Genomic DNA, 21,497 nt, shown 5'->3' with positions numbered 1-21,497 from the left:
AGACGGTGCCCGTAGTCAGGATCAAACCCGGGTTTCCGGCGCTGCATTCGCTGTAAGGCAGCAACTCTACCGCTGTGCCACTGTGATGCTCATCTTAAAGCTATGCCCTCTAGTCTTTGTCACTTCCATTCTGGGGAGAGACATTCTGTTGGCCTATCCTATCCATGCCACTCATAGTTTTATATACATCTATCAGGTCTATCCTTGATCTCTGACATTCCAGAGAAAACCATCCAAATTTGTTCACCCCCCTCCTTAATGCACTTCCTATGTCATGTATCTGTACACTGTGGACGGCTCGATTGTAATCATGTATTGTCTTTCCGCTGACTGGTTAGCAAGCAACAAATGCTGTTCACTGTACCTCGGTGCACGTGACAATAAACTAAACTACTCCTAATACAGTCAGCATTTGGGTAAACCTCTGCTGCATCTCCTGCAAAGCCTCCATATCGTTCCTGTAATACGGTGGCACGACAGTAGAGTTGCTGCCTCACAGCGCCAGAGACTCAGGTTCGATCCCGACTACGGGTGCTGTCTGTACGGAGTTTGTACGTTCTCCCCGTGACCCGCGTGGGTTTTCTCCAGGTGCTCCGGTTTCCTCCCACACTCCAAAGATGCGCAGGTTTGGAGGTTAATTGGCTTCTGTAAAATTGTAAATTGTCCCCTAGTGTGTGTAGGGCAGTAGTGTTGGTGTGCGGGGATCGCTGGTCGGCGCGGACTCGGTGGGCCGAAGGGCCTGTATTTTGGCTTCTAAATGTCTGAGATGGAACAAACCAGTCTGGGTTAGTAGAGGTGTCGGTGGTTATGGGGAGAAGGCAGGAGAATGGGGTTGAGAGGGAGAGATAGATCAGCCATGATTGAATGGCGGAGTAAACCTGATGGGCCGAATGGCCTAATTCTGTTCTGACAACATATGACGTGCATTCCAAAGTCTAACCACGCACTGCAAATTCTTGGCAGGTTTTCACTCTGCGTTGATTCACCAAGCTCGCGTAGTCTGGCAAGCGGAAGCTGGTAATCGTGCCTGTGATGTAACACATATTTCACATTGTAACTTGGCAAACTACAAGTGTTTGTCTTCCAATCTGATTATTATATTTTAATGAATAATTTGGTTTAAAAAACCCATTTTGGCTGGAGAACGCGGGCGTGAGACTGTCAGTGTACAATTTGCTCGTGGGTATGACCTCACAAATTCAGCTTGTATCGAAGATCGACACAAAGTTCTGGAGTAACTCGGCGGGTCAGGCAGCATCACTGGAGAAAAAGGATGGGTGACGTTTCGGGTCTGAAGAAGGGTTCAGACCCGAAACATCGCCTATTCTTTTTCTCCCGAGATGCTGCCTGACCCGCTGAGTTACTCCAGCACTCTGTGAAACGTCACCTATCTATGTTCTCCAGAGATGCTGCCTGACCCGCTGAGTTACTCCAGCACTCTGTGGAATGTCACCTATCCATGTTCTCCACAGATGCTGCCTGACCCGCTGAGTTACTCCGGCACTTTGTGTCTGTACTATTCCATGTTCTTCAAGGGTCGTTTTTGGCCACTGTGCACCGTTCCATATACTGAAGCACAGGTCATAAGTGACAGGAGCAGAATTAGGCCATTCGGCCCATCAAGTCTACTTCGTCATTCAATCATGGCTGATCTATCTTTCTTTCTCAATACAATACAATACAATATATCTTTATTGTCATTGTACAGGGGTACAACAAGATTGGGAATGCGCCTCCCATACGATGCAATAAATTAATTAGCTAGTCAGTATTAATTTAAACAACCCAATGAAACAAATTGGAACAGTTTTAAAACAGAATAAAGTGCAAGTAGATCTGTGCCGGTTCACTGTGCGATGTGACCATCCAGCTCAGCAGGACTGGTTCATAGCAGCTATGGCCCTGGGGATGAAGCTGTTCCTGAGTCTGGAGGTGCGGGCGTAGAAGGCCTTGTATCGTCTGCCCGATGGTAGAAGTTCGAACAGACTGTTGCAGGGGTGTGAAGAGTCTTTGTGGATGCTGGTGGCTTTTCTGAGGCACCGTGTGTTGTAGATGCCCTCCAAGGCTGGTAGCTGTGTTCCGATTCTCCTGCCTTCTCCCCATAACCACCTTACACCTGTAACTAATGGTGGCACTAATTTTTGATCACTCGTAGAAAGATGAGTCACGGTGGTGCAGCGGCCGAGCTACCGACCAAGGGCGCTGTCTGTACGGAGTTTGTACGTTCTCCCATGTGTGTCTGCAGCAATGTTGCATCGAGACTTGCCAACTTTGAATATTCCAGGCCCTGTCTAATGAAGATAGACAACATTGTGGAACAAATGCTGACTGACGTCTTCTCTCCTTTCCCCCTCAGAGATTGAAGCAAAAGACGCCTGTGAGTGGCTCAGAGCGGCTGGCTTTCCCCAGTATCCCCAGTTGTTTGAAGGTAAGGCAGCTTGTGTGTTCGCTGATGGTCCTTTGTGTGTCTCAGTCGGTGACAGACCCGAGACGTCACCCATTCCTTCACCCCTGAGATTCTGCCTGTCCCGCTGAGTTACTCCAGCATTTTGTGACTAGTTCCGTCAGGCATCATGTTTGGCACAAACCAAACATTGTGAGCTGAAGGTAGACACAAAAAGCTGGAGTAACGCAGCGGGACAGGCAGCATCTCTGGAGAGAAGGAATGGGTGACGTTTTGGGTCAAGACCCTTCTTCAGTGTCTATCTTCGGTTTAAACCAACATCTGCAGTTCCTTCTTGCACAATATGGACTGAAGGGCCCGTTCCTGTGCTACACTGTTCTGTGTACATTAGTAGTAGGGTCGCCAACTGTCCCGTATTAGCCGGGACATCCCGTAGTTTGGGCTAAATTGGTTTGTCCCATACGAGACCTATTGTCTATTCCCACACTCCAAAGACGTACAGGTTTGTAGGTTAATTGGCTTGGCAAATGTACAAATTGTCCCTAGTGTGTGTAGGATAGTGTTAATGTGCGGGGATCGCTGGTCGGCGCGGACCTGGTGGGCCGAAGGGCCTGTTTCCGCGCTGTATCTCTAAACTAATATCTAGTCCTTTCTCCCTGCATTTGGCTCAAACCTTTCCTGTCCCGTGAACCTGCCTGTCTTTTATTTGTGCAGCTCATCTTTGTTCAATACCTTTGCACCGTTTAATCGCTCGTGCACATTTCTTTCTTCACAGCATCTCAGTTCCCCGTTGATGTTGAAGTGGTGAAAAATGACCATGAATTTTTAGACAAGGATGCAATAGAATCTCTGTGCAGGTAAGACGTGTTGCTTCAAAATGTTCCACTCAATGGGATCATTCCAATGGATCTTTTCATTTCTTCCTGCACAATGGGATGGAATGGAATGGATAGGCCCCGGGGGATGCTGTAGGCCCGGGGGACGCATAACGGAGGTTGCATAGCAACCTGCCTCCCAGCCCGGGCGGCCGCCATTGGTGGAGCGGGAGCACGTGGCCGCTGGCTGGGTGAGGTCACGTGGGGCACGGGGCGGTGACGTCACCTTGTCCCTTATTTGGGAGTGAGATAGTTGGCAACCCCTATGGAAGGCTCAGGCTGGTGCTGACGCCTTGCCCTGCTGCAACTGGGCTTCTGTTTGATGGAGAATAGTTCAAGGTGATTCCTCAATTACAAAATAAATATGCTCTTAAAAGAACGTTCCCACAAGAGTGCAAACAATTATGCTTGAATATTACTCAACGACCAGAATGGCATTTCTGCTGGATTCTAATTATGTTTAGGTCATTAAATGCCTCTGGAATCTATAAATGCCATCAACCACTTGTGTAAACAACTCGGTTAGCCTGCTGATGTTTCACTTCAAGGATCGGATCCAAGTATGAATGAAATGCATGCGAGCCTTTTGCAAGCTGAAATTAAATGGATGCTGGAATGTGGCGTCCATTTCCTGAGGGTTCATTCACGGAAGCAGCCTATAAACTGCTCTGCAGTTGTCCTGACGATGGCCGTTTTCGATCTCGTTGGCAGGAGTCACCTTTCTGAGACTCGGTTAGTCAGTTTAGTTTATTGTCACGTGTACCGAGGTACAGGAGAATCACACATCACGGAAACAGGCCCAACTCATCCATGACAACCAAGGTCCCCCTGCACTCGTCCCATCTGCCAGCTGGAAAGGTTGCAGGGAAGGCACCCGGGCGGCCTCCATTGGTGGAGCGGGAGCACGTGGCCGCTGGCTGGGTGAGGTCACGCGAGGCAGTGACGGCACCCTTTGTCCCTTCTTTGGGAGTGAGGAAGTTGGCAACCCTACTAATACGGGACAAGGGCGGTCCCGTACGGGACAAACCAATTTAGTCCAAAATACGGGACGTCCCGTCTAATATGGGACAGTTGGCAATCCTACCAAGATCGCTTGCCAAACGCACACCTCCAGATTCAGGGACTGTTATCAGGCAACTGAACCGTCCTCTCACCAACTAACGTGCAATCCTGACCTCCCATCTACTTCATTGGAGACTTTTAAACTATCTTTAATCGGACTTTATCTTGCACTGAATGTAGTGCACTTTATCCTTTATCTGTGCTCTGTGGACGGCTCGATTGTAATCACGTAAAGTCATTGCTTTGACTGGTTAGCATGCAAATATAATCTTTTCACTGTACCGCGGGACACCTGACAATAAACTAAAGTAAAGTTTTCTCATTTAAAATGAAACGGGCTGTTTTTTTCGTCCTTGTGTCTGTCACCTGTCATTCTATAACTTGGCCCCTGTTTTTAACGATGGGAGACGAAGGCGTAGAAACATAGAAAATAGGTGCAGGAGTAGGCCATTCGGCCCTTCGAGCCTGCACCGCCATTCAATATGATCATGGCTGATCATCCAACTCAGTATCCCGTACCTGCCTTCTCTCCATACCCCCTGATCCCTTTAGCCACAAGGGCCACATCTAACTCCCTCTTAAATATAACCAATGAACTGGCCTCAACTACCTTCTGTGGCAGAGAATTCCACAGATTCACCACTCTCTGTGTGAAAAAAAAAGTTCTCATCTCGGTCCTAAAAGACTTCCCCCTTATCCTTAAACTGTGACCCCTTGTTCTGGACTTCCCCAACATCAGGAACAATCTTCCTGCATCTAGCCTGTCCAACCCCTTAAGAATTTTGTAAGTTTCTATAAGATCCCCCCTCAATCTTCTCAATGGTTGATCATCCAGAATCAGTACCCCGTTCCTGCTTTCTCCCCATATCCCTTGATTCCTTTAGCCCCAAGAACAATATCTAACTCTCTCTTGAAAACATCCAGTAAATTGGCCCCCACTGCCTTCTGAGGCAGAGAATTCCTCAGATTCACAACTCTCTGGGTGAAAAATGTTTTTCCTCAACTCAGTCTAAAATGGCCTACCCCTTATTCTTAAACTGAACCGATATTCTTAAACAGACTGATGTACAGTGCAGACAGGAACTGCAGATGTTGGTATACACCGAAGAGAGACACATAGTGCTCGGTTCTATGTGTAGGTTAGTTAAATAGATCGATGTGAATGTGGATAACACTTGCCCCAAACCATTGCCGCGGTATTGTTTGAAGAACGTGGACTCACTCGTGCTTTTCCTTCTTGCAGGCGATTGAAAACGCTGAACAAATGTGCAATGATGAAATTGGAAATTGGTAGAGATAGGAAAAAGGTAGGTTGCAACCACACACTTACGTTTTGGAAAATAAAACAATGAGTTTTATTAATGCACAATCAAGATCTATAAGAAAAACTGAGCCCCCCCCCCCCCCCCCACCCCCTCCCCCGGGAGGTTCTAGTACATAATGATGCAATTAAGGTGAGGAGGCAGAGATTGGGTAGACATTCAGAACTTATATCTCAGGATGGAAGTGTCAGAGACCAGGGTGGCGCGGTGGCGCGGCGGTAGAGTTGCTGCCTCACAGCGCCAGAGACCTGGGTTCGAACCTGACTATGGGTGCTGTCTGTACGGATTTCCCCGTGACCTGCGTGGGGTTTTTTTCCGGCTGCTCCGGTTTCCCCCCACACTCCAAAATCGTACAGGTTTTGTCGTATGTTGAAAGACTGGAGCGGCTAGGCTTGTATACACTGGAATTTAGAAGGATCTTATCGAAACGCATAAGATTATTAAGGGGTGGACACGTTAGAGGCAGGAAACATGTTCCCAATGTTGGGGGAGTCCAGAACAAGGGGCCACAGTTTAAGAATAAGGGGGAGGCCATTTAGAACGGAGATGAGGAAAAACTTTTTCAGTCAGAGAGTTGTGAATCTGTGGAATTCTCTGCCTCAGAAGGCAGTGGAGGCCAAGTCTCTGAATGCATTCAAGAGAGAGCTAGATAGAGCTCTTAAGGATAGCGGAGTCAGGGGGTATGGGGAGAAGGCAGGAACGGGGTACTGATTGAGAATGATCAGCCATGATCACATTGAATGGCGGTGCTGGCTCGAGGGGCTGAATGGCCTCCTCCTGCACCCATTGTCTATTGTTTGTAGGTTAATTGTTCCTAGTGTGTGTAGGTTGGTGTAAGGGGTAATCGTTGGGCGATGGACCGAAGGGCCTGTTTCTGTGCTGTATCTCAAGTCCAAAGTGTAAATCTGTGCCCGATGGATGGCAGGTGAGTGTTGGTGTCCGCTCTCGTGCCTAACTCTCTCGCCCTCCCGTTCAGAGTGACGAGTCGGAGGACGAGGAGCCGTGCGCCATCAGCCGCAAGTGGACCTTCCAGCAGGACAGCAGGAGATGGTCTCGAATGGAGAGCTTCCAACTGTTCCCCTTGGGAGGCTTCTCCCTGCCTGGCAGCCCTTGCCTGAGGACGGTGGGCAGTGAGGAGATCATGTTTGCGGAGCTGGTGGAGGTGGAGGAGGTGTTGTCGATCCGTAGCTGCAGCACCAGCAGCACCAGCAGTAGCGGGGGAGATGGAGGTGGTGACACCATCATGGTGCCCAAGCTGTCCGTCCACACCCCAGACTTGGACACCAGTCGGACTTCCTCCGGGTGTTCTTCTGCGAAGTTGCCATCCGCAGACTCCTCCTTCAGCGGCCCGCCTTCCCCGAGCGACCTCTCCCCTTTCACCCACGGCCGTGCGCCCTCCAAGCCAAAGGCCAGGGGTCTGTTGAGGAAGATGGAGAGGTTTCGGTTACGAGGTCGCAGCCAGAGGAAGGGCGTTGACCCGCGGCTCCGACCGCTCATCAGCGCCCCCATGCTGCAGGGAGGGTTTGGCGAGGAGAAGCTGACGAACCTGAACTGCGTTGGTGTGGCCGAGCTCGAGGGGCACTATCCTGGGCAGCACCTGTTCTGCTCGTCCCAAACCTGCAGCAGCGCCAGCAGCCAGTCAGAAAACAGCAGTGCCGTGAGCACGCCGAGCCCCGTCCTGAGGACACGAAGCCGAGCCCATCGCCAAGGCGGACTGTACCCGGCGAGCGCCAACCCAGCCCTGCCGCCTTGCGGACAATGCCAGCTGGGCAATGGCGAGACGAAGGCTCCAGGCGAACATCGGCTCTTCCACGTCCCGCAGGGACACAAGCCAGGGACGTTTCCCAAAGCCCTCCAGCACGGCGTGGCGGCGCCGGCCGACAACTCGGTCAACTGGAGGACCGGCAGTTTCCACTACTACCGTCGGAGCAGGTCGGCAAGGCTGAGCGGGCCGAAGGAGACGGGCGGCGGGGGGCCCGAACACGAGGGTCCGCTGGATAATCGGACGAGCATTTACGACAACGTGCCCGGTGTCCACGTTCACCCGGGGGACGGGGATGGGGACGGGGCGGGCCCGGGGGACGGGGATGGGGACGGGACGGGCCCGGGAGACGACGACGACGACGATGACGTGTTCGCGGAGATGGACGAGGTGGTGGGTCACGTGAATGACTTCCACAGGATGGTCACCAAGTGGACCGAGAAGTTTTTCGACGAAGGTGAATCGGACTCTGCGAATGACTCCACATCTCCCCACCCGTCTTCTCCAAAGGACATCCACTTGGAGATAGAGAAACACCTCGGGAGTGGCCACGAGGAAACCACACCCAACCAGGCTGACAGGTCGGCCGGTGAATTGGATTCATCAGATGTCCATTTTGAGAGAGACTCTGGAGTTGGCTCGTCTTTAAAGCTCGCTAACAGGTACTCATTTTGATTACTAACTGAAGGTAGACATAAAATGCTGGAGTAACTCAGCGGGTCGGGCAACATGTCGGGAGAGAAGGAATGGGTGATGTTTCGGGCCGAGACCCTTCTTCAGACTGAGTCGAGAGAGGGAGACACAGAGATAAGGAAGAGCAAGATATCAAACCAAGACATCAAAGGGGATGCGGTCAAGAAAAATATAGAATAGATCATTGTTAGCTGGGAGAAGGTGACAACAAAGAAAACAGAGATAAACTTTACTCAGGGGACAGTCAGACTGGTCTAACTATGTTATTAACTGAAGGTAGACACAAAATGCTGGAGTAACTCAGCGGGTCAGGCAGCATCCCGGGAGAGAAGGAATGGGTGACGTTTCTGGTTGAGACCCTTCTTCGGACTGATCAGTCTGAACAAGGGTCTCGACCCAAAACTTCACCCATTCCTTCTCTCCCGGGATGCTGTCTGACCCGCTGAGTTACTCCAGCATTTTGTGTCTACCTTTGATTTAAACCAGCATCTGCAGTTCTTTCCTACATATGTTATTAAATGTATGCATAGGAGAGGGATTTGGGCCAAATGCAGGCAGGTGGCACTAGTGTCGATGGGGCATCTTGGTCCTCATGGGCAAGTGGGGCCGAAGTGCCTGCTTCCACACTGTATGACATTATGACTCTATGGCTATATAACTGTTGTTATTTCTCCCAGAGGAGTTTGCATGAAGGTCTAGACATCTTTTGGGCTGTTGACACATGGCAGAGACTAACGCAGTTGAGCTAGCGGAATCAGCTTTCAAAAACTTAGGCTGCTTGTGTACAATGTATGCTCCCATCAGATGGGTGGGCAGAGCAAGTTGGGCCGAAGGGCTTATTTCCGTGCTGCAAGACTTGATTACATTCATTCAAATTATTTTCTTGAAATGTCTTAGTTTTAGTTTAGTCGGGTTTATTGTTCAATTTCACGTGTACAGTGTACCGAGGTACAGTGAAAAGCCTTTGTTGCGTGCTGACCAGTCAGCGGAAAGACAATACACGATTACAATCGAGCCGTTCACAGTGTACAGAAACATTATAAAGGGAATAACGTTTAGTGCAAGATAAAGTCTGGTCAAAGATGGTGCCAGGGTCTCCAAGGAGGTAGATCGTAGCTCAGGACCGCTCTCTAGTTGTTGGTAAGATGGTTCAGTTGCCCGATAACAGCTGGGAAGAAACTGTCCCTGAATCTTGAGAATGCACATAAAAAATGTTTGCCAATGCGAGCTGCTAAAAATGGGCCACTTACTTTCCTAAGGACATGTCATTATTTTAACTACATAACACTGCACTTACATATAACGGTGTGGCTGACCACAGGTTAATGACACACTGGTCAACCTGAGGAGCACGTTCAGCAACAGACTGGTTCCACTAAGATGCAGCACAGAACGAACGCCACAGGAGATCCTGTGGCTACCAAACTGTGCAACTCCTCCCCCTTCTGTCATGGGGTAGACTGACCCCCACCCCACCCCACCCAATCTTTGCACACCCCCAATCCTTTCCACTCGTCATTTTAATTTCATGTTTCATGTATCTTGTGTTTTTATGACTGTTGGCAGATCAATTTCCCTCCTGGGATAAATAAAGTCTCATCGCATTGTTAATCCTCCACACCCTTCATCTGATGTTGATCAGTCTGAGAAATCTGTCAGCTATCTCATTTCTTTCCTCCCACTTGTGGCCGGTCCTTCACGAGATAATTAAACTCATTAAAAACAGATCGACTCCAAATTATTGAACCACCTGAAGAGGGGTCTGAAGAAGGGTCTCGACCCAAAACATCACCCATTCCTTCTCTCCAGAGATGCTGCCTGGCCTGCTGAGTTACTCCAGCTTTTCGTGTCTACCTTTCGATTGAACCTGGTGTCCAATTGAGGTGGGTGGGGTTGAGGGGCTTGTGGGGGGGGGGGGGGGGGGGGGGGAGGCTGGGCACTGTGGTTTAGAACAGACCTCAGTTTTATGCTTGCTTTCCAGCTTAAGATGATGAGTTTCACTAATCCTATTTGCAAGGTATTTACTGAAAGATAGCGTTTATTTGATCATTCAAAGACCGGAGCCTGGATGGTAACGACAGGTTTACAAAGTCATGTCCCTAACCTTCATGTGTCCCAGAGGTTTGAGGTGGGGGTGGTGTCAGTTGGTTTAGATTGAGCTGTTCATAGCATGGTCCAAGAGTTCATCTCAATAAGGCAGCTTCTGAAGAATGTAGAAACAAGGAACTGAAGATGATAGGCACACAATGCTGGAGTAACTCAGCGGGTCAGGCAGCATCTCTGGAGAACGTGGATAAGTGACGTTTCACAGAGTGCCGGAGTAACTCAGCGGGTCAGGCAGCATCTCTGGAGAACGTGGATGGGTGACGTTTCACAGAGTGCTGGAGTAACTCAGCGGGTCAGGCAGCATCTCTGGAGAATGTGGATGGCTAATGTTTTGGGTCAGGACTTTTCTTCCGACTGATTGTGGGATATGGGGGGGAGGGGGGTCAAAGTTACAAATGTTCAAGACAGACACAAAAAGCTGGAGTAACTCAGCGGGTCAGGCAGCATCTCTGGAGAACATGGATAGGTGACGTTTCACAGAGTGCTGGAGTAACTCAGCGGGTCAGGCAGCATCTCTGGGGAGAAGGAATAGGTGACGTTTTGGGTCGAGACCCTTCTTCAGACTGTTCAATGAACAAATGTTCAAAGTGGTTCAAATTAACGGCTGAAGTACAAGTATGCCAATATCTTGTGTGGAATCACAACTGTGGGTTCACTCATGTAGTTTACTCTTCAATACGGCCTCTGTCATTCTGGGATAAAATCCCAACATGGAATTTTGCAATTTCAAACATTGGTGCCATGGATGTAGGGGTTGCCAACTGTCCCGTATTAGCCGGGACATCCCGTATTTTGGGTTAAATTGGTTTGTCCCGTACGGGACCGCCCTTGTCCCGTATTAGGCCCGGACAGAGTAGGCCCAGGCGCCACCTAACGGAGGTTGCGTAGCAACCCAGCCCGGGCGGCCGCCATTGGTGGAGCAGGAGCACGTGGCCGCTGGCTGGGTGAGATCATGTGGGGCGCGGGGCGGTGACGTCACCCTTTGTCCCTTATTTGGGAGTGAGATAGTTGGCAACCCCTAGTGGATGTTTCTCTCCGCTTTTGCCTACGTGATGAAATACTTCAGAATATTTTTGGTGCTCAGAAAACATTTGGTAATGATCGATTGCTGATTCATGAAAGCATTAATAAATTGTAATAGTATTATGACCTAAACGGGAACTAGTCGAACTCGAATGTGTAGAGTCTGAAGAAGGGTCTCGACCCGAAACGTCACCCAGAGATGTTGCCTGACCCGCTGAGTTACTCCAGTATTTTCTCTTTCTAGTCTAACTGGAATGTGGATTGGAATTAGACCAGTCATTTTGTTTCTTGAAGTGAAAAAGTCTATTAATTTATTTTTTTCGCAAAAATCTTCGTCTTGCGGAATTGCTGAGAATCTTTGATTTGCATTTTCTGTTTGTAATTTCTATTTACTGATCGTTTACGCACCATTTTTGTCCTTGTTGTGGAATGTTTGCCAACTGCGTTTGCTGAAACCATTGCAGGCGGGAGAGAGACTGCTCGCCCAGTGAGAAGAACATGAACCATCAGAACTTCCATCGACTCATTGACGGCCAATCTGCTGCCCAGCTCAACCTCCTGCAGAAACTAGCCCTCCTGAAGCTGACTGCCCTGATGGACAAATACTCCCCCTCCAGCAAGCAAGGCTGGAACTGGTAAGCTACCAATGTATAGTGAACGCATGGGCATTCTTTAGTCTCTGTTCAGTAAAGAATGCATCTTGAGTCTTGCAATAGTATTATGACCAAAAACGGGAACTAGTCTAACTCTGTAGGAAAGAAAACTGCAGATGCTGGTTAAAATCGAAGGTAGACACAAAATGCTGGAGTAACTCAGCGGGTCAGGCAGCATCTCGGGTGACGTTTCGGGTCTCGACAGCAACTCTACCGCTGCACCACCCATGAATATATTATTATTACTAGAATATATTATTTGTAGATCAAAGCCAACGATGTATCTCACGCGTTTAGTGGTTGTAATATTAAAAGATTTTTTCAGATATTATTTGTTATATGTTCCATGATTGTAATTTATATCAATGCATCTACTTATAGATTATTGCTTCTAAGTTGTGTATAACTACACCTTGATTTATAAAAAATTGTCCAAACACTGTGTGATATCAAAGCATCACAACATAGCCTTCAAAATCTCTCTTTCCTTCATACTTCTTGTATTTTGTTTCTGTGATGAAGCATTTGACAACTCTATGGCATCTCTGTAATCTTTATATTTCTTAAGAAAGACCAATGCCTTCTAAATCCCGTAACAGTGTTTAGTTTAGTTTAGAGATACAGCACGGAAACAAGCCCTTTGGCCCCATCGGGTCCGCACCGCCCGGCGATCCCCGCACATTAACACAATACACACTCTAGGGACAATTTTGCATTTATACCAAGCCAATTTACCTACATGCCTGTAATTCTTTGGAGTGTGGGAGGAAACCCACGCCAGGTCACGGGGAGAACATACAAACTCCGTACAAACAGCACCCGTAGTCGGGATCGAACCCGGGTCTCTGGTGCTGCAAGCGTTGTAAAGCAGCAACTCTACCGCTGTGCCACCGTGCCAATGTAGTTCATCCTCTGCAACTTTTATACATAAATTATTACAGGTGAACATTTTTTAAATGCCGTACATAATTATTATCTGGTGAGGTTTTCAGATGAACTTGTTAAAACATCAGTATTGCTAATCAGGCTATTAAATACTGCAAACTCCATATAAGCTGAACTACATAGACTTGAACTTTGACTTTGATCTTGCCTTTTTGCACCATTATTGTTTGCGTGTGTATACACATATATGTGTATGTGTGTGTATATAAAATGCGTGTACATAAAATATTTGTGTATTTATGTGTGTGTGTGTTTGTTTATGTTACATTATATTGTATTAGTGTGTGTTCACAGGGACCTACCTTTTAATTTATTATATTGTGCTGCTGTAAGAATTTCATTCTTCTGTTTGGAACATACAGAGCCCTCCATAATGTGTGGGACAAAGACCCATCATTTATTTATTTGCCTCTGTACTCCACAATTTGAGATTTGTAATAGAAAAAAAATCACATGTGGTTAAAGTGCAACATTTTTATACATTTTGGTTTCAGCATGTAGAAATTTTAGAAGGATGAGAGGAGATCTTATCGAAACGTATAAGATTATTAAGGGGTTGGACACGTTAGAGGCAGGAAACATGTTCCCAATGTTGGGGGAGTCCAGAACAAGGGGCCACAGTTTCAGAATAAGGGGTAGGCCATTTAGAACTGAGATGAGGAAAAACTTTTTCAGTCAGAGAGTTGTAAATCTGTGGAATTCTCTGCCTCAGAAGGCAGTGGAGGCCAATTCTCTGAATGCATTCAAGAGAGAGCTGGATAGAGCTCTTAAGGATAGCGGAGTCAGGGGGTATGGGGAGAAGGCAGGAACGGGGTACTGATTGAGAATGATCAGCCATGATCACATTGAATGGCGGTGCTGGCACGAAGGGCCGAATGGCCTCCTCCTGCACCTATTGTCTATTGTCTATAATTACAGCAGTGTTTATACAAAATCTGACAATGTCCACTTTAACCATGTGTGATTTTTTTTTTCTATTACAAATCTCAAATTGTGGAGTACAGAGGCAAATAAATAAATGATGGGTCTTTGTCCCAAACATTATGGAGGGCTCTGTATGACAATAAAACACTCCGGCTGTCTTTGAATTGGAATAGGTGGCAGGTGTGGCGTTGCGTATTGTTCTAATGGCTGTCTGGTTGAATCCCCAGGACTGTGCCGAAGTTTATCAGGAAGATCAAGGCCCCGGATTTCAAGGACAGAGTGGTGTTTGGGGTTCCTCTGCTGCTCAATGCACAGCGTACAGGACATGCTTTGCCAAGAGGCATTCTGCAGGCCATGTGTTTCCTGCGGTCCCACTGCCTCGATCAGGTTGGTTTAGTTCCACTGGCGCATTTTTCACTGCATATTAACGCTCCTTGAGTTGGGCGTTGCTGCGACCTTGCTTTGTAAAACAAAAACTAAAAATCCACGCACACCGAAGTATTAATATCCTGACACTATCCGTATCTTAAGGTGGAGTTGCTGCTTTATAGCACCAGAGACCTGGGTTTGACACTGGCATATCTGATGCTGGCTGTGTGGAGTTTGCACGTTCTCCCTGTGACTGCGTAGGTTTCCTCCAGGCACCTGGGTTTCCTCCCAAAGCCGTGCGAGTTTGTTGGCGAGCTGGCTTCTGTGAGCATTGTCCCTAGAGTGTCGGGAGGGGGACTTGTGTGAACAGGTGATTCGACGTTTGGTGTGGACTCGATGGCCAAATGGCTTGCTTCCATGTTGTTGTCAAATCTCGGGAGGTTCACAACCTTGAGGTTTGCGCGGTGCCAGTTGTTAATGTCTAGGTGTGTGCATTGACTTTTATTTTTTTGTTTTTTTCCCAGAAGATAAGCTTAGCTTTTAGTTTAGTTTAGAGATACAGCGCGGAAACAGGCCCTTCGGCCCACCGGGTCCGCACCGGCCAGCGATCCCCGCGGACTAACACTACCCTACGCCCACTAGGGACAAGTTTTACATTTGCCCAGCCAATTAACCGACAAACCTGTACGTCTTTGGAGTGCGGGAAGGTCTCAGAGAAAACCCACGTAGGTCATGGGGAGAACGTACAAACTCCGTACAGACGGCACCCGTAGTCGGGATGGAACCCGGGTCTCCGGCGCTGCATTTGCTGTAAGGCAGCAACTCTACCGCTGCGCCACCGTGCCGCCCAAGCTGATTGTGGACTTCCAAAGCCCATGATTAGTTTCGTTTTGAGATGCAGCATAGAAACAGGCCACCGAGTCCGTGCCAACCAGCTGTCCCCGTACACCAGCACTGACCTACGCATTAGGTGCAATTTACAACTTTTTCCGAAGCCAATTAACTTACAAATCTGTACGTTTGTAGACAATGGGAGGAAACCCACGCAGTCACAGAGAGAAGCTACAAACACTGTACAGATGATGTATGAGGATAGGATGGAGCACGGGTCTATGGCGCTGTAAGGCAGAAACTCTACCGCTGCGCCAACTGATGGTCATTAACATTTCAATAGACAATAGACAATAGGTGCAGGAGGAGGCCATTTGGCCCTTCAAGCCAGCACCGCCATTCAATGTGATCATGGCTGATCATTCTCAATCAGTACCCCGTTCCTGCCTTCTCCCCATACCCCCTGACTCCGCTATCCTTAACAGATCTATCTAGCTCTCTCTTGAATGCATTCGGAGAATTGGCCTCCACTGCCTTCTGAGTGATACAGCGTGGAAACTGGCCCATCGGCCCAACTTGCCCACACCGGCCCAACATGTCCCATCTACACTAGTCCCACCTGCCTGCATTTGGCCCATTTCCCTCTAAACCTGTCCTATCCATGTACCCTGTCTAATTGTTTCTTAAACGTTGCAACAGTACCTGCCTCAACTACAACGTTCCTACATCTCCCGTGGTGTGAAAATGTTACCCCTCGGGTTCCTATTAACCCCCCCCCCCCTCACCTTTAACCTATGTCCTCTGTTTCTCAAAATATATATTTTTTTTTTCATTTTAAATGATTTATTATCGTGCATTAGGTTGGATTATTCAGAAAGTCTGGAGTGAAATCGAGGATCCAGGCGCTGCGGGAGATGAATGAGAGTTGTCCAGACGGTGTGAGCTATGAGGGCCAGTCTGCGTTTGATGTCGCTGACATGGTGAAGCAGTACTTTCGTGACCTCCCCGAGCCCCTCTTTACTACAAAGCTCTCCGAGTCATTCCTTCACATCTATCAATGTAAGCACTGCACGCCCCACAGAATGTCCACTTCTTATGCTCATCTCTTAGCGATGGATTTTAGTTTTTTAGTTTAGTTTAGAGACACAGCGCGGAAACAGGCCCCACGGCCCACCGGGTCCGCGCCGACCAGCGATCCCCGCACGCCAACACTACCCTACACACACTAGGGACAATGTTTACATTTTACCAAGCCAGTTAACCTACAAACCTGCACGTCTTTGGAGTGTGGGGGGGGCAACCGAAGTTCTCGGAGAAGTCCCACGCAGGTCACGGGGAGAACGTGCAAACTCCGTACAGACAGCGCCCGTAGTCGGGATCGAACCCGGGTCACTAGCGCTGTAAGGCAGCAACTCTACCGCTGCGCCACCGTGCCGCACAAATTTGTGAAGTGATTCTCAGAGCCCTGTGTTACTTGATGTGAATGACGCAGTATTGGAAACCTTCCATCAAAGTTGCAAGTCCCTCTCTGAGCAAGACCAGGCCTTGCTCTGTCCCTAAGTGGTTTAACTTTCATCTCAGCGTGAAGCCGACAGCTCCTGAAATGGATAATGCAATCTGTTTTGATACTTGGTAACCATCAGTTTTAATGAGGCCCAAGTCGTTTTTGAGATGGTGGATAGACAGGGAGAGATTTTTGATCCCAACTCAAAAGCATAAACTAGGTGAAAGATGGGCGAAGGAATGGCAGCAGGCCATTCATCTCATGAAGGGCATCCTTCTATCACAGCTGACCTGTTCCTCAACACTTGGGGTGGCGCGGTGGCGCAGCGGTAGAGTTGCTACCTCACAGCACCAGAGACCCCGGTTCGATCCTGGCTACGGGCGCTGTCTGTAAGGAGTTTGTACGTTCTCCCCGTGACCACGTGGGTTTTCCCTGGGTGCTCTGGTTTCCTCCTCTGGTTTGTAGGTTGATTGGCTTTGGTAAAATTGGACTTTACTGGCTTTACCTGGCACTAAACGTTACTCCCTCATGTACTTTCACACTGTAACTGACTCAATTGTAACCTTGTGTTGTCTTTCCGCTGACTGGGTAGTACGCAACAAAAACCAGGTACACGTGACAATAAACTAAACTGAAACTGAACTGATTTTCGCTGAAGGCGAGAAAGGTTGATTATTTGTCTTTGCTGGTCCACCCCACTTCAACTTGTCTCCACAATGGCCCTATAGCCATTTGGCTATTAAACACCGCAGATATATATATATGTATGTATATATATGTTTGTATGTACACACACGTACACACACACACACACACACACACACACACACACACACACACACACACACTTGTTTTCTTTTCTCTCTCAATAGACAATAGGTGCAGGAGTAGGCCATTCGGCCCTTCGAACCAGCACCACCATTCAATGTGATCATGGCTGATCACAAATCACCTCTCAAGTTATTATATTGTTTACTACACTATGTTTACATATTATGCTGTGCTACTGTGAGTAAGAATGTCATTGTTCTATCTGGGACATATGACAATAAAACACGCTAACTCTTGTCCCTTGTCTCTCTAACCCTCTCTGAAGATCTGCCAACAGACCAGCAATTACCCGCTGTCCAGTCGGCCATCTTACTGCTTCCAGACGAAAACCGTGAGGCTCTGCAGTGCCTGCTCTTCTTCCTCTGTGACGTTGTGGCCTGGGTCAATGAGAACCAGATGACTCCCACCAACCTCGCCGTCTGTCTGGCTCCCTCCCTCTTCCACCTCAACACCCTGAGGAGGGAAAGCACTTCCTCAAGGTAAGGCTTGGTATTCGAACAGAGTGCTGGAGAAAGCGGCGGTGGACATGTGAACATCCTTACACCTCCACATGTGTTTGACATTTTATAAAGAGCAGCTCCGGGATAATGAAATGGAGGTTTTTAAGATATAGTTTAGTTCAGAGATAGAGCGCGAAATCGGGCCCTTTGGCCCACCGAGTCCGTGCCGACCAGCGATACACTAGCGCTATCCTACACACACTAGAGACCATTTACAAATATTACCGAAGCCAATTAACCTCTAAACCTGTACATCTTCGGAGTGTGGGAGGAACCCGGAGAAAACCCATGCAGGTCACGGGGAGAACGTACAAACTCCGTACGGACAGCACCCGTAGTCGGGATGGATCCCGGGTCTCTGGCGCTGTGAGGCAGCAACTCTACCGCTGCGCCACCGTGCCGACCTGCAAACCTGGGGTTTGGGCCTGGGTTTTGTTTTAGTTTAGCTTATTGTCGCCTGTACTGAGGTACGGTGAAAAACCTTTCTGTTGTGTGTGGAAAGACTATACTTGATTACGATTAAACCATCTACAGGATAAAGCGAATAATGGGATAGCATTTAGTGCAAATAAATGGAATAGTATTTAGTGCAAATAATGGGAATAATGTTTAGTGCAGGATAAATGGGATAACGTTTATAGGCAATAGGTGCAGGAGGAGGCCATTCGGCCCTTCGAGCCAGCACCGCCATTCAATGTGATCATGGCTGATCATTCTCAATCAGTACCCCGTTCCTGCCTTCTCCCCATACCCCCTGACCCCGCTATCTAGCTCTCTCTTGAATGCATTCAGAGAATTGGCCTCCACTGCCTTCTGAGGCAGAGAATTCCACAGATTCACAACTCTCTGACTGAAAACGTTTTTCCTCATCTCCGTTCTAAATGGCCTACCCCTTATTTCTTAAACTGTGGCCCCCTGGTTCTGGACTCCCCCCCCCCAACATTGGGAACATGTTTCCTGTCTCTAACGTGTCCAACCCTTTAATAATCTTATACGATTCGATAAGATCCCCTCTCATCCTTCTAAATTCCAGTGTGTACAAGCCTAGTTGCTCCAGTCTTTCAACATATGACAGTCCCGCCATTCCGGGAATTAACCTAGTAAACCTACGCTGCATGCCCTCAAAAGCAAGTTTAGTGCAAACGCACTGCAGTGAGTCAGGACCCAGCTGATATGTGCTTGTAGCAACTGGTTGGCTGTCGAGTGGCCTGTTGTTTGTGTCTTGACACAACGGGGGCTGGTTCTGTCCCAGTCTCTACTGCTCACTGAATGCAGTCGCTCGTGTGAGAGAATGTTGGGTTATCTCCCGCAGAGGGAAACTGCTTTGAATTTCTGATTACAGATAAAGCCGCTCTTTAATTTTATCTGGCCTGACTTCAAAGCCGTCAGAAACGCTGGCTGCAGGCTTGCCGCTTCCTGAGAGTTACGGCTCTCTGCTGGAGTCGAGGAAGGCTGTGAGATAGGCTTTTTCTTAGACTAAATGTTACTGTATATTAGGGTTGCCAACATCCTCACACCCAATTACGGGACAAGGTGACATCGCCGCCCCGCGTGACCTCAACCAGCCAGCGGCCACGTGCTCCCACCCGTCCCGGGCGGCCGCCATTGGTAGAGCGGGAGCACGTGGCCGCTGGCTGGGTGAGTTCACGTGGGGCGCGGGGCGGTGACATCACCCTTTGTGCCTTATTTGGGAGTGAGGAAGTTGGCAACCCTACTAATACGGGACAAACCAATTTAGCCCAATTAACGGGATGTCCCGGCTAATACGGGTCAGTTGGCAACCCTGCTGTATGTACACCTCCTGCTCAATGGATGACACCAGCTAACCGGAGAGGAATTGTGAAAGTTAATTTTATTTTCTCGTCTCTCTAGGGTGGGCCAGAGGAAATACAGTCTGGGCAAACCGGACCAGAGAGACCTGAGTGAAAACCTTGCAGCCACACAGGGGTTGGCCCACATGATTGCAGAGTGCATTCATCTCTTCTTGGTAATAATGATCTGTAAACGCGAACCCTTTTGCTCGTTGTGAAATCCATTCTCTATTTAATTATTATTTACTCTCAAATCATTTTATTTAGAGTCTTGCAGCGTGGAAACATGCCCTTCAGCCCAACATGTCCCATCTGCACTAGTCCCACCTGCCTGCGTTTGGCCCATATCCCTCTAAATCTGTCCTATCCATGTACAATAACAGCTAAGAACACACGGAAAACAGACAATTTATGTATCTTTTATTTATAATGAATGATCTCTTGCTCTCTTGAGATCCTCTTTGCTGCTGTAACGCTGTAAATTTCCCCGGTGTGGGACGAATAAAGGAATATATTATTATTATTACCTGTCCAAATATTTCTTAGACGTCACTGCCTCAACTACCTCCTCTGGCAGCTCTTTCCATTCACCTCTCACCCTTTGTGTGAAAAAGTTACCCCTCAGATTCTTATTAAATCTCCCCCCCCCCCCCCCCCCCCCTTCACCTTAAACCTATGTCTTCTAGTTCTCAATTCAGTTTAGTTTAGTCTAGTTTATTGTCACGCGTACAGTGAAAAGCTTTTGTCACACGGCGAGCAGTGAGCGGAAAGACAATGTATGATTACAATCGAGCCGTTACAGTGCATGGATTGCTGTCGGGGCAGAGATTTAAGAGTGTGGAGCGATTGTAATGTGTGATTGTAGATCTGCTTCTGTGGCTGGCACGCAAATAGTCGCCTGGGTTGGGCGCCAACCTCCCCGAACCTAAATTCATAAATCACTGAACGTAATGTTGGCTTCTTGGTTTCATAATGAATCTTGGAAGTAAATATCTGGCTCGGGACATATACTCAATATCCAACCTTCTTGCAAGTTACTTGATTAAAACCCCTATCTAGTGACTGGAACATGAAGGTTAACAGATTAACTACCGTCTGACTAAAGAAGTTCCTCCTCACCTCCTTTCTAAAAGAGCGCCCTTTAATTCTGAGGCTGTGGCCTCTGGTCCTAGTCTAGACTCTCCCACCAGTGGAAACATCCTCTCCACATCCACTCTATCGATGCCTTTCGTTATTCTGTAAGTTTCAATGAGGTCCCCCCTCAACCTTCTAAACTCCAGTGAGTACAGGCCCAGTGCCGACAAACGCTCATTTGCTAACCCACTCATTCCTGGAATCATTCTTGTAAAATTTCTTGTAAAAGTTGTCAAGCAGGGCTAGAACCATTCACCTGTGCATAACCCATGTCTCTCTAAACCCTTCTCATCCATACATCTGTCCAAGTGTTGTTCAAAAAATCGCATTTGTGTTTAAAAGACGCAATTATATCATTAAAAGTCTTAATTACATCATTAGAGTCGTAATTGTGTCGTTTTTTTTAAGCCAGAGTTAAATCGCTGTTGACCTGGAGTGAGGGAATGTAGTGATCCTTGTGAGACAGGAAATGAATGAATTCAGGAATTTCTACATTCTTGCCATAGAGGGAGTACAGAGAAGGTTCACCAGATTGATTCCTGGGATGGCAGGACTTTCATATGAAGAAAGACTGGATAGACTCGGCTTGTACTCGCTGGAATTTAGAAGATTGAGGGGGGATCTTACAGAAACTTACAAAATTCTTAAGGGGTTGGACAGGCTAGATGCAGGAAGATTGTTCCCGATGTTGGGGAAGTCCAGAACAAGGGGTCACAGTTTAAGGATAAGGGGGAAGTCTTTTAAGACC

General features: G+C 48.0%; 1 protein-coding gene across 3 annotated transcripts in view; it reads left to right on the top strand.

Annotated features, from left to right (window-relative positions):
• Positions 1-21,497, top strand: part of LOC144600005 (rho GTPase-activating protein 7) — a 110,594-nt gene that overhangs the window by 81,293 nt on the left and 7,804 nt on the right. For 2 of the 3 annotated variants that reach the window (XM_078411315.1, XM_078411313.1), the window contains exons 2-10: positions 2,357-2,428; positions 3,180-3,261; positions 5,585-5,648; positions 6,640-8,087; positions 11,712-11,882; positions 13,997-14,156; positions 15,830-16,028; positions 17,570-17,783; positions 19,677-19,791. In XM_078411315.1, the coding sequence (XP_078267441.1) occupies positions 2,357-2,428; positions 3,180-3,261; positions 5,585-5,648; positions 6,640-8,087; positions 11,712-11,882; positions 13,997-14,156; positions 15,830-16,028; positions 17,570-17,783; positions 19,677-19,791 (2,525 nt within the window). The remainder of the gene's footprint in view (positions 1-2,356; positions 2,429-3,179; positions 3,262-5,584; positions 5,649-6,639; positions 8,088-11,711; positions 11,883-13,996; positions 14,157-15,829; positions 16,029-17,569; positions 17,784-19,676; positions 19,792-21,497) is intronic. The other variant, XM_078411314.1, reaches the window with a different exon arrangement.

Source organism: Rhinoraja longicauda, chromosome 14 (assembly GCF_053455715.1).
Source record: "Rhinoraja longicauda isolate Sanriku21f chromosome 14, sRhiLon1.1, whole genome shotgun sequence".
Taxonomy (NCBI): Eukaryota; Metazoa; Chordata; class Chondrichthyes; order Rajiformes; family Arhynchobatidae; genus Rhinoraja; species Rhinoraja longicauda.
Note: the sequence above shows the minus strand (reverse complement) of the source record. Positions and strands in the feature narration are given on the sequence as shown.